Source organism: Physeter macrocephalus, chromosome 14 (genome assembly GCF_002837175.3).
Source record: "Physeter macrocephalus isolate SW-GA chromosome 14, ASM283717v5, whole genome shotgun sequence".
NCBI lineage: Eukaryota > Metazoa > Chordata > Mammalia > Artiodactyla > Physeteridae > Physeter > Physeter macrocephalus.
Window position 1 is genome coordinate 81,059,872 of NC_041227.1, and position 11,663 is coordinate 81,071,534.

At 49.5% G+C, this 11,663-nt stretch overlaps 1 protein-coding gene across 1 annotated transcript in view; it reads left to right on the forward strand.

Moving 5' to 3' along the window:
* SUN1 (Sad1 and UNC84 domain containing 1) overlaps window positions 1-11,663 on the forward strand; it is a 31,154-nt gene that overhangs the window by 14,427 nt on the left and 5,064 nt on the right. The window contains exons 7-15 of the mRNA XM_028498553.2: window positions 2,565-2,762; window positions 3,240-3,323; window positions 3,572-3,682; window positions 4,815-4,913; window positions 5,449-5,542; window positions 6,122-6,180; window positions 6,330-6,475; window positions 7,372-7,548; window positions 10,300-10,386. Coding sequence (XP_028354354.1) covers window positions 2,565-2,762; window positions 3,240-3,323; window positions 3,572-3,682; window positions 4,815-4,913; window positions 5,449-5,542; window positions 6,122-6,180; window positions 6,330-6,475; window positions 7,372-7,548; window positions 10,300-10,386 — 1,055 coding nt within the window. The remainder of the gene's footprint in view (window positions 1-2,564; window positions 2,763-3,239; window positions 3,324-3,571; window positions 3,683-4,814; window positions 4,914-5,448; window positions 5,543-6,121; window positions 6,181-6,329; window positions 6,476-7,371; window positions 7,549-10,299; window positions 10,387-11,663) is intronic.

Sequence of the window (11,663 nt, forward strand, 5' to 3'; positions counted from 1 at the left end):
CCTGGGACATCAAACAGTGCTCACCAAAGCAAGGTGCTGATAGGACGTGTGCAGATGAACAGATTCAGGACTCCTGTGAGGCTTGGCATCTGTGTGAGAAACCTGTAGGGGCTGGAGACCCGGGAGACCCGGCTCTGCCAAAAGGCGCTCCTACGTGGGCCGGTGCGCCTCAGGCCTCCCTGGCCCCTGCGCTAACCGCACGGAAGGACCCAGGGAATTGGAATCTGAAAACACACACTTCTGTGTTTTTTCCCGTGACTAAGGCAATGCTTGCGTCCCCCAGTAGAAGGTGTAAACTAACTTAGAAAAGATAGGTCTGAATGAATGCATGAATGAATGAGTGAATGAAAAGTCATTCCTTTGAAACTTTGTCAGTTGTCTTGGTTCCTTTGAGCAAGATTTTGCTAATTGAATCAGCCTCAGTCTTTAGAGAAGTAAGGATGGAAACGTCTGCTGCTTCCGGGAGAGGGACAGGCCAACTTGGCTGACTTCGGGGTCGGCCGGCTGTGACTGTCCAGCAGCGAGGGCTGAAGTGGACGGCGTGACACGGCTGTGGCTCGGCCTCTGAGCTGAGCGGCTGAAATACTACTGACCGGCTTTAAGGGGGAGCAGCTCTGACGGAGCTCGCGCTCCTGAAGAGGCCACAGGTAGCGATGTGATACATTCACAGGTGTTCCACCCAGCAGCTTCTAAATAGTACTTATCAGCTGCTGAGAAAAGAAGATTTTGTACAATTGCAGTTTAAGTAGATTCTTCCAATTGACTTCCCAAAAGACTGACCAGGATTGCCCTCCCCCTATGGCCATGTGAGGGTCCCCATTCCATATACTCTTGCTAAATAAGTGTTTATATGTTTGTTCTTTTAAAATGTTGCCGATTTGATGAATGAAAAATGGATATTGGTATCGCTTATTGTCAGTGAGACAGATCCTGCATTACCTCTTCATGAATTTTTCTGTTTTTGTCCGACCTCTGTATAAAGTTCACGCTGCGGTGTAAAACAAAGAAGAGTGTGAGTGGGGTAACACAGAGTTGGCCCTGACACTCGGGGGCTCCTGGCCCCAGGTTTACATTTGTTTTGGTTCAGGGCTCCAGTGCACAGATAGCCTACTCCTTTATTCAGGCTGTCTGTGGTAGGGGAAGCTCTGACTTTATTTCTTCTGAATCACTCCAGCTCAGACCTCTCCAGTCCCCGCTGGCCTCACGCATGTACCCTAAACTCGGAGCTGAGCCAGGGGTGAGTGGAAGGGCTGGGTATTTGTGCTTTGGGGCACGCCGGCGAGCAGCCCCGTCTTCAGGCCGTCCCATGGAGTCACTGTGCAGGAACAAGCCTCATATACTTCAGCTGCCACTCAATGAAGAAACTTTTTTTAAACATCTTGATTGGAGTATAATTGCTTTACAACGTTGTGTTAGTTCCTGCCGTATAACAAAGTGAATCAGTTATACGTATACGTATACATATATCCCCATATCCCCTCCCTCTTGCGTCTCCCTCCCACCCTCCCCATCCCACCCCTCTAGGTGGTCACAAAGCACCGAGCTGATCTCCCTGTGCTGTGTGGCTGCTTCCCGCTAGCTGTCTATTTTACATTTGGTAGTGTATGTATGTCCATGCCACTCTCTCACTTCGTCCCAGCTTACCCTTCCCCCTCCCCGTGTCCTCAAGTCCATTCTCTACATCTGCATCTTTATTCCTGTCCTGTCCTGCCCCTAGGTTCACGAGAACCTTTTTTTTTTAGATTCCATATATGTGTTAAGATACGGTATTTGTTTTTCTCTTTCTGACTTACTTTACTCTGTATGGACTCTGGGTTCATCCACCTCACTTCAAATAACTCAGTTTCTAGAAACTCGTTTTTAAGAATAAAAATTTCTAGCCACTGTGATTTGCAGACTGTCACCCTGCAGATTGTAGGTTATAGAGGTCACACTGTCTGTCCTGATGCTCCAGGTGCTGAAGAAAAGGAGCCGAGGATGGCCAGGCAACTTTGGCAAGACGTTCCATAGTTTACTGAACCTCAGGTGGCCACGTCAGGTGTCTCTGTGTACCCTGCTGCACGTGCTGTAGCGGACGTCCTTGAAGGGGCTGCTTCTCGCTGACAGGCCTTCTCGAGGCTGGGAACACAGTGGGATTGCTGGGCCGGAGGTCAGGGAAGAGAAGTCATTTGCCAGTTTCTAAAGATGATAGCGTGTGTGTAAACAGCATTGGGGTGAAGTGACCTCAGATTGGATGTTTTATGGAAGACGGCCTGTGGGAGAGATGTGGTGCTGGCACTCCAGGATGGGGCTGGTTTGCAACTCACCCCGAGCATGTGTCTCTGGTGTCCATTTAAAAAAGTAGGTTCCAGGGAATTCCCTGGCCGTCCAGTGGTTAAGACTCCGCGCTTTCAACTGCCCGGGCTTAGGTTCGGTCCCTGGTTGGGGAACTAAGACCCTGCAAGCCGCGAGGCACAGCCGAAAGAAAAGTGGGTTCCACTTTGCCCAAAGTGAGTAATCGGGCTCTGACATAGCAGGGAGCACGTGCTGCGGGAGGAGTAACTGTGTTCACGGTTTCTCACTAGGCCGCGCCGCTCGCTGCAGGGATAGCATCTTGTCGCTGGTCACGCGCACCTCGGCGTCCTTTTCTTCGTTCTTAGTTCAGCTCTTCCAAGTGGCTTTAATGAAGCTCAATTATGAATCAGAAAATTACAAATTGAAAAGTTATGAATCAAAAGATCGTGAATCAAAAAGCTGTGAGTCAAAAAGCCATGAATCAAAAGGTATTTAAATACTTTCTTCCTCCTTTTTCCACCAAATAGAGCTTTTAAGGTGGAGAAAACACTCTTTTCCCCGCGTGGCGCTTCGCTCACGCCCTCTCCTCGCGTCGTTTGCGGCCTCTCTCTCGCGCGGCCTTGCTGTGCATCTCTCTCCCTGCTCTCTGTGCAGTTCTGGATGTTTCCTGGAAGTTGATCAGGGTTTAAACATTAAATAAAAAGTTAATACACTCATCTTTTTATTCTTATGACCTTTTTTAAAGCAAAAAATTGATCTGACTGGCATTTAGAATGATGTTTCAAAAATGTTTGAAGTGGGCCCATCCCGTGTGGTGGTCGGGGCATGCCCCGGGCTGGCGGGACTTGACGACGTTTCCTGAGTGAGGCGAGGCGGTTACCTCGCCCCCAGCCTGCACGCCCCCACCCCCGGCCACTCTGCGGAGCCCCTGCCCCGGGCTCAGGCCCCTCTCGCCTGTGTTGCAGCTCATTCCAGTCACGGTGGGAGGATGAATGTGAGAGAGGCCCTCGGCGAGGACGGCCACCTCCGTGCAAACGGGGCGTCGCTGTGTAAGTATGGCTCGGCCGCACCTGTGCCATCCTTTTAGCCGTCCTGGGGCCCCACTGGTTAGGATGGGGCCAGGGCTCTCGCTGCCCCCTTCACACCAGGAGCCTACAGCCACCAGGGGGCACTGGCTGGGATTTTGGTTTTTCATAACTGAGTTTCCTAGTTTTTTCAAACTGCCGTAGCTGCGCACCGTTGAGATTGACGGGTTTGCGTGTTCATCTGTCCAATTAACCGCTTGTCCCCCCCACAGGCGATGACTGTAAGGGGAGGAAGCAGCTGGAAACCCACGCCGCCGCCCGCTCGCAGCCCTTGAGGCCAGGAGGGCGGGCAGGGACCGCGGGGCTCGCCGTGTCCCGCGCAGGTGGTCTCTCGCGCTTTCGCGCTTTGTTTCTGTCGTGCGTTCACAAATGCTCCTTGTCCGTTGTTTCTTTGTGTTTGGAATTCAGGTGTTCAGTAAAAACAGGAAAATAATAGCTATCTTAGAATATGGAGAATATTGCTCTTGAAAAGCTTCTTTGTAAGTGTATTTAGTGTAAATTAAGCATATGGAAAGTAACGTATTTGAGGTGAAATGAACGATTTAGAAGAAGCTGTATCCTGCGTGGGGTACAGTCGGCCCGTGCCCGGGAAACGGGCCGCGTCCGGAGCCTGTGCAGCCGGGCTGCTATGGAGAAATCCAGTTTGTACCTGTCAGTGTCTTGCCGAAGAGTGCCTTTATAGCAGCTTTTTTTAAAAGCTGAACTTCAAAATTTGTTGTCTCTTAACTGTTAATAAACGTAAAGCAATAGATTTTTTAAAAAAATCCTCTTACACCATGTTTCTTTGCACATCAGCCGTGTTGGAATTGCTTAATGTTTTCAGGAGTCAACACGCAAATGCTGGTGTGGGTGTGTTACTTCTAGCGGTCACTCTTAAAAAATGAAAACAATTGATGTCACGAGCAGTTTTCTGCTTTATATAATGTGTGACGTTGGGTATAAAGTTAATTGTGTTTTATCATGTCGTCCAGTGGGACTACCGGTTATAATTCCAAAACACTTTTTCACCGGGCTGTAGGAAAATTTTCATCTTGCTGTTTGTGTAACCCTTGTCTCACCCAGAGCATGTTAACTGCTGGTGTCCATGGAATCTTACTTGCTTTAAACGATTGCGCTGTCTTTCCAATACCCATTCTGCCAGCAGCAGCTGTGCACACGTGCAGGGCAGCTGCCAGCCAACCCCGCGGGTTTATAGGAAACGTCTGCATTTTATGTCCTACGTGTCTACAGGCAGAAGCGAGTGAAAACTGTTCAGACACAGAGCAGGGTTTTCATAAGTTAGTTTCAGTATCTTGCTTGGACTTCAAGTAGTCGATTGTTTTTCTTGAGGACAGACTCTTGACTGATGCGAGAGGATTTTGGTACAGTGCCACAGGGTGGGTGTCTCTTGCCGCGTCAGGACTGTGGGGCTGGTGTTTGAAGGTGCCCCTCCCGCCCACATCTTCTCCGGCACAGGTCACTTCTCGGTGCAGGCGCTGCGCGAGGTTGGAGCCACGGGAGGGTTTGTGTCCAGGACGGTGTCATCGGTGCTGTGGTTGGCGGTGGCCGCTCCAGGTGGTTATTTTGGCTTTCCATGTTAGCATTCGCTCCTAGGCTGTTGGCAGTTAAGCACCTGCAGTAAACTGTTCACCTAACCAAGTAAACATTTCATTTTCGGTTTACATTCTTTGATCCTTGATGTAACATGTTCCATCCTTTATTACTTAGAAATGCTAACATACTGTGCTTTTGGCTGCATGGCATTCATTGTTTCTCCAGTGTATTGGGTGCTGTTGTAAGTCTACCTGTTTGGTTTTACTGTACTTGAGAACGCATGGGTTTGGTGTTTACTCTTTTGTATCTTGTCTTGTGTATGACGTATTGCTTTGTGGCTTATTTACGTTCCTGTGTTTCAGTTTTGGATATTCCTGCTGTGATGACTAAGCATTGTCCTAATATACTTCATCCCTAACTTCATCTTAATATACTTTCAAAGCATCTTTTAGTATATTTTCTTATGCTGCTAGCTTGGCCTTCACAAAACCGGTCCATTAGGAGTTTGGTTTTCCGAAGAACGTTTCCTTAGAATGTTTGGTGTTTTCTCTTTTAGGGAAGGCAGCATCTGAAGTATTCTGGTGGCTTGGGATTGGATGGTACCAGTTTGTCACTTTGGTTTCTTGGCTGAATGTGTTTCTTCTTACAAGGTAAGGAAACTGATATCATGTCAGCTTGGTGTTTTAAAGAACTGATTTTGTGCTAATTTCATGGTATCATTTGATTTAATCATTTTATATTTTGCAAAGTGCTTTCATATTCTTAATTTTTCAAACCACTCCTGTGAGAAAGGAAAGGCAGGTGTCATCCTTGAAGAAAACCGGAGTGTGCAGAGTTTAAGTGACGTGTCCAAGATTACACAGCTGGGAGGGTGTGCTCGGGACTAGACCTGGACCCTCCGGTGCACTTGCCCCAGACCAGGTTGCCTCCGTGGGTGGATGACCAAGGTCCTTGAGCAAGGGCCCTTCTGTGCACCCAGCCCGGCGTGTTGGCAGTTACTGACCTGCTGGGTTGTTTACGTGGGCCTGGGAGACCGCACCGTGTGGCCAGGTTTTCCTTCAGGCAACCACTTACCTTGTAGATAAAACTAACCGCGTTTCTCAGCCTGTGACTTCCACTTTAAGTTAGGGAGGGGGTATTTTGTATAAAATTATCTAGAGAGGTCATATAGAATGGTGAGCCCTGCCTTTTACCTTTTCCAAGTTAAATGTCTTTCTTTTTATTCCCAGGTGCCTTCGAAATATTTGCAAGTTTTTAATCTTGCTCATTCCACTGTTACTTTTACTAGGTAGGCAAAATTTTACTTTGTTACCTGAGATGACTAACATGTACACATGCATAGATATGTAAATCAGTGAAAGAACTGAACATTTAAGTACACCTTTTGAAAAGCACTGTATGTACATGTGTATACAGTTGCTTTTTCTCTCCTTCAAGGTGCAAGTATTTCATTATGGGGCCAGGGTGATGTCCTTTCACTCCTGCCTGTGTTAAACTGGACGCACGACCACAGAGCACAGAGGGTGGATGACCCCAGGACCATGCTCACACCTGACACTTCCCACCCGAACCAGCCTCTGCAGGTAATCAGTTAGGATGTGCTCTTCCCTGGCGTTGCCAGTCTGTGTTCTCCAGCCTGAGTTTCCATACTACTTGTAAACTACAAGGTAGTTCAGTTGGGCACTCTTAGAAAATATTTTAAAACGTCAAATAAGCATGTCTTACAGCTCCTTAAATGTTCCGAAACAATTCAAGTAATGCATACAGGCACACCTCAGAGATACTGCGTGTTCAGCTCCAGTATCACACGAATTTTTTGGCTTCCTGGGGCATATAAAAGTTACCTTTACACTGTACTATAGTCGTTAAGTGTGCAATAGCATTATGTCTAAAAAAATAGACATAGTGTCTGTACACAAAAGTGTACAGACCTTTATTGAAAATACTTTTATTGCTAAAAAATGCTAACCATCATCTGAGCCTTTAATGAGTTGTAATCTTTTTGCTGGTGGAGGGTTTGAAATATTTTGAAAATTACCAAAGTGTGACACAGAGACACAAAGCGAGCAGGTGCTGTTGGGGAGATGCGAGGACAGACTCACTGGACGCAGGGTCCCCACAGACCTTCATTTGTGAACAATGCAGTATCTGCGAAGTGCAGTAGAGCGAGGTGTGCCTGTATTTCAAGCAGTCTCATTATTTAGTTCATTTTCATTAAAAAAAAAAAGAAAGTTTTCATTACTTTTGAAAATATAGAAAGCATAAAGAAGAAAATAAAAATCACCCATAGTCTGCCACGTAAAGGAAATCACTATTGACGAACACTTTCATGTCTTTTCCTTTGGGGGGGTGTGTGTGTTGTAGTTGACGTTTTCCTGTAACGCTCTGTTTCGTTGTTTCGACTTATCCTGTACTGTACTCTCCTTTGCCACGTTGACCTTCTCATTTGTGTCACCTTTGGAACCTCTTACTGTTTCAGGTTGGCGACGAGGTTTTCCACTGGCATCGGATGAGTGAAGTGGAAAGGCAGGTGGCTGCATTGTCGGGACAGTGTCACAGCCATGACAAGAAGCTTGGAGAGTTGTCAACCTTGCTCCAGAAACTGCAGGCGCGGGTGGACCGGGCAGATGGCAGCAATGAGGGGGTGTTGCCCCCGGTGAGGAGCGTGGTGGGGGCAGCGTCTCAAGGGGGCTGGCACTGGTGGGCTGTCGGGCTCCCAGGTGATGCCACCTTGGAGTTCTCGGGTGTTGTGTTTTCCTTTCGGGGACAAGGAATAGGAGGGCCCTGCAGTGAGAGGTGGCCGCATGGATGGCAGTGTAGGTTCCTGGCCTGCAGTGGCGGGGAGCTGCGGTAGGTGCCCCCAGAGGAGATGCCACGTCTGAGGCCAGGGTAGGGGGTGGGGTGTGCACCCTGGGAGCAGGCAGGGTTGGGGGAGGGGGTGGAGGCGCATGGGTGACGCCCAAGAGTGAGGTCAGGCTGCGGCAGGACAGATGGGTGTCCCTAGCCTGCGTTTTAATTGGTGAATGGATTGAACACAATTCGATGAAATTTTTCTAGCACTGAACTGAAAAGCTCAAATTTGTGATTTAAAATATCTCAAGATCATGAAATAGTTGAGTAGCTACTATTCCTTATGAAACCGTAGGCCTGTATATACGTGTCTCATTTATTTGGTTCTCAAGGAAAAGCTTGTCAGTCCATTTTCCTCAAAACTGATGTTTATTTTCTTAAGTTCCACAATGATTTAATATAGGTATTTTGGATTGAAATCTTTAAAATAGGCATTGCCCCTTGTCTCCACAAATGCTTTTCCCTGATCCTGTTTTCTCAGCAAAGAGCCCATTACCCACCCAACTGTTCACACTCCGACCGGAGGGGACCCTCCATCCCTGATCACGCATGTCTCGTCGGCCTGTGGACCCCTCAGGGCTCCCTGTGGCCCCACCGTGCTCTCGAGCAGCCTGGCTCTGCCTGGCTTCGCCGGAGCCTTCCTCGACTTGTCTCGGGGTGGTGCCCCTTGCCGGCTGTTTCCTGACTGGGCTCAGTTCCCACCCTCCTGCTCACCTGTGCCGGCATCAGCGTGCGCCCCTCTTTGTAGCTGTTGCTGGCTTAATCCACTGTGTTCTCACACCTGTTGGGGGCAGAATGTGTGAATCTTCTCGATCCTGGTCTGGTCCCTGTAACGTGCTGACAGGCACTGGATCCCAAAGTTACTAGGCGTGTTCCACCTTCTCTGCGTGGCCCCCCGGGTGCCTGCTTGGGGTTCTCATGTCCAAAGGCCACCTGGCGTCCTGCGTTGATTCCTCACTAGTTGCTTATTTTTGGCTTCTCAGCCGTAGAACTGAGATGATTTCAGTGAGATCCAGTTAACACCGTTATGAGTGTTCTGTTCCTTATTTTAAAATGAGATTCGAGATGTGATGAGCTGAGTGCAGATGGAGCTCATCCTTCCCACGCTGTCCTCCACCACTTAGCCCTCTTCAGGTATGATTGTGACGGTGACCCCAGCAGATTGAAGCTTGGTTCTGCAGCTGCCACACACTGGTGATCAGCGCGCTACCTGTTATCCTTCCCTGAGCGGCTGGCACAGGTTTATCCCACGCGTGTCTCCAGGAGAGTGGGCCACCTGCTACATGTGGCTGTGCGAGTTTAAAGTAATTAACACTTAGGGACTTCCCTGGCGGTCTGGTGGTTAGGACTCAGCGCTTTCACTGCCGTGGCCCGGGTTCAATCCCTGGTCCGGGAACTGAGATCCCACAAGCCACGAGGCACGCCCCGCCCCCCCACACACAAATTAACACTAAGTGACATTTAGCTTCTCTTTCAGTTGCCCCAGCCACACATCAGGTGCTCTGGGGCACATGGGGCCGCCGTGCTGGGCAGAGGCATCCCGCTGTGCCCAGGGCCAGCGGGCTGTACAGTGGGGGCCCGGCGTGGCCGCGAGGACGTGCAGCCGAGTCCAGCGGCCGACCCTCCTGCATCCCAGCTGCCCTTCATCCCTTAGCTTTGCTTCGCCTGATTTGTCATCTTATATTTTTATAAGTCATTGTGGTTATATTTTGGAACGAGATGGGGTATAAATCAGTGAATGAAACTCCTGTAGTAAGAGTATATAATGATTTCCTGTTTTTCTTTCTGACTGGATTTAGTTGTTCAGAACGTGCAAGCATTCTTTGCTGGTGGTGTTGTCTCCTGTATGGATGTCCTTTGATTATATAACTGGCAGAGATTTTTCTAGACCTTCCCAGGGAGTGTATCTGATAACCTTACTACAGATTTACCTTCTAGGAATTGCTGAAGAAATGTGTGGGAATGTGCTGGACAAAGACTGTTTTCAAAGTTACTTTTGTTGAGAAAACATTATTCTCTCTCTGGCTGCTGTGCTGGTCACTTGTGTCCCTGAGCTGGGGAGGAACTGGCCTGCTTGGCCGCCTGATCTGAGCTTTCATCCCCTGATCAGCACTGTTCTGAGGGCTCTAGCACCGGTTCTGATGACCATTGAGATGTCACACATTTTGTACGAATATGAAAGGTCAAGAGGGAGTGAGTGGGCCCTTGGTGGTTGTGGTGTAAGTCTCTGGGTACAGAGGGTGCCTAGGGAGTGTGTGTTGAATGAGTGGTAATTGCTCTGCTGTCTATGCAGGTGTTTTTGATAATTACCAGTCTTCTTAACGAATATTCTCCTGTGACTAGAGAAGTTGTTTGTGCCTTTTATCTTAGGGCAGGTTTCAGAGGCAGAGATGAGGACGTCACTGAGGTCACCCCCATGGGATGCTGTGCCCAGCTGTGACCACAGTCTCTGGCTGTTGTTGTGCTGTGTAGAAACAGCGCGGCCTGACTGGCCAGGGTTGGGCTTATTTGTTGCTTAACTTTCTCTACCATTTGTTCATTCATTTTCCTTTTCAAGACCGACCATGTGACTCTCCGCCAAGAGCATGAACTGCGCATCTCCAGCCTGGAAGATATTCTTGGGGAGCTGACGGAAAGATCTGAGGTATTCACTCTCTTGGCCTTGCACTCTCGGCCCCAGCGCTGAGATTTCCTTGATAAGCGTCAGCTGCGGGTACCGTGCTCACGGTCCCCAGCCTCTAAAGTGCTGCTTTTAGGGTGTTTGCTGCCATCCTTTATAAAATGGATGGGAAGTATTTCTTTTTTAAAATTAAAAAAAATTTTTCTATTTATTTTTATTTTTGGCTGCGTTGGGTCTTCGTTGCTGCGCATGGGCTTTCTGTAGCTGCGGTGAGCGGGGGCTACTCTTCGTTGCGGTGCGCGGGCTTCTCACCGCGGTGGCTTGTCCTGTTGCGGCGCACGGGCTCTAGGCGCGTGGGCTTCAGTAGTTGTGGCACATGGGCTCAGTAGTTGTGGCTTGTGGGCTCTAGAGCGCAGGCTCAGTAGTTGTGGCGCACAGGCTTAGCTGCTCCGCGGCATGTGGGATCTTCCCGGACCAGGGCTTGAACCCGTGTCCCCTGTACTGGCAGGCGGATTCTTAACCACTGCGCCACCAGGGAAGTCCCCATTGTGTTGCTTTAATGTTTTGTGTGTCCAGCTCACTGGCTCCCAGCTGGGGGCGGTTCTCTTCGCTGTCACCCAGCCTCCACAGGGCGACAGTGTCTGTGGACAAGGGAGCGGAGGTTCACCCTGAACCTTCTGACAGGGATTTTCTGGTCAGAAAGTCTAGTCTTGTCAGGTGTCGGGCAGGCGGAGGGAGGAGATGGGCACCTGCATGGACATGGACGAGGACTGGGGGCACCGAGTGGGTGGCCTGCATCCCCGATGGGCCTCAGGGGAGATGCACAGCCCTCGGGAGCTCAGGACTGGCCGCTGCGTTTCTGACAGTGTCAGAGGTGGGCAGTTCAGTCCATCCGTTGATTAGATGTTTCCAGGGTCCCTGAGGAGGAAGCGCGCCTCCGTGAGGGAGCTGGCATTGGTCCTGTCCGTGTCGGCCGCCTCTGTCGAGTTATGGCCTACGTGGCCGCTGAGCCTCGGCTCGCGTGGGGCGGTGGACGCCCGCGCCTGTGAACAGGCTGTGTTAATAAGTCGTGCCTTTGTGTGTAAATCTGCCATCCTCCTCCTTGTCCTGCCATGTTGAAAGCACTTACCAGAGATGGCGGCGGCATCTGGCTTCCTGGCCTGCGTCCTGGTTACAGGAGCTGCTTATTTTGAAAATCCATCAAGCTGCTTTTTTGTATGACCTGTGCACCTCTCTAAGTATACGTTGTGTGTCGTCTTTTTTTTTTTTTTTTTTTTTTTTTGCGGTACGCGGGCCTCTCA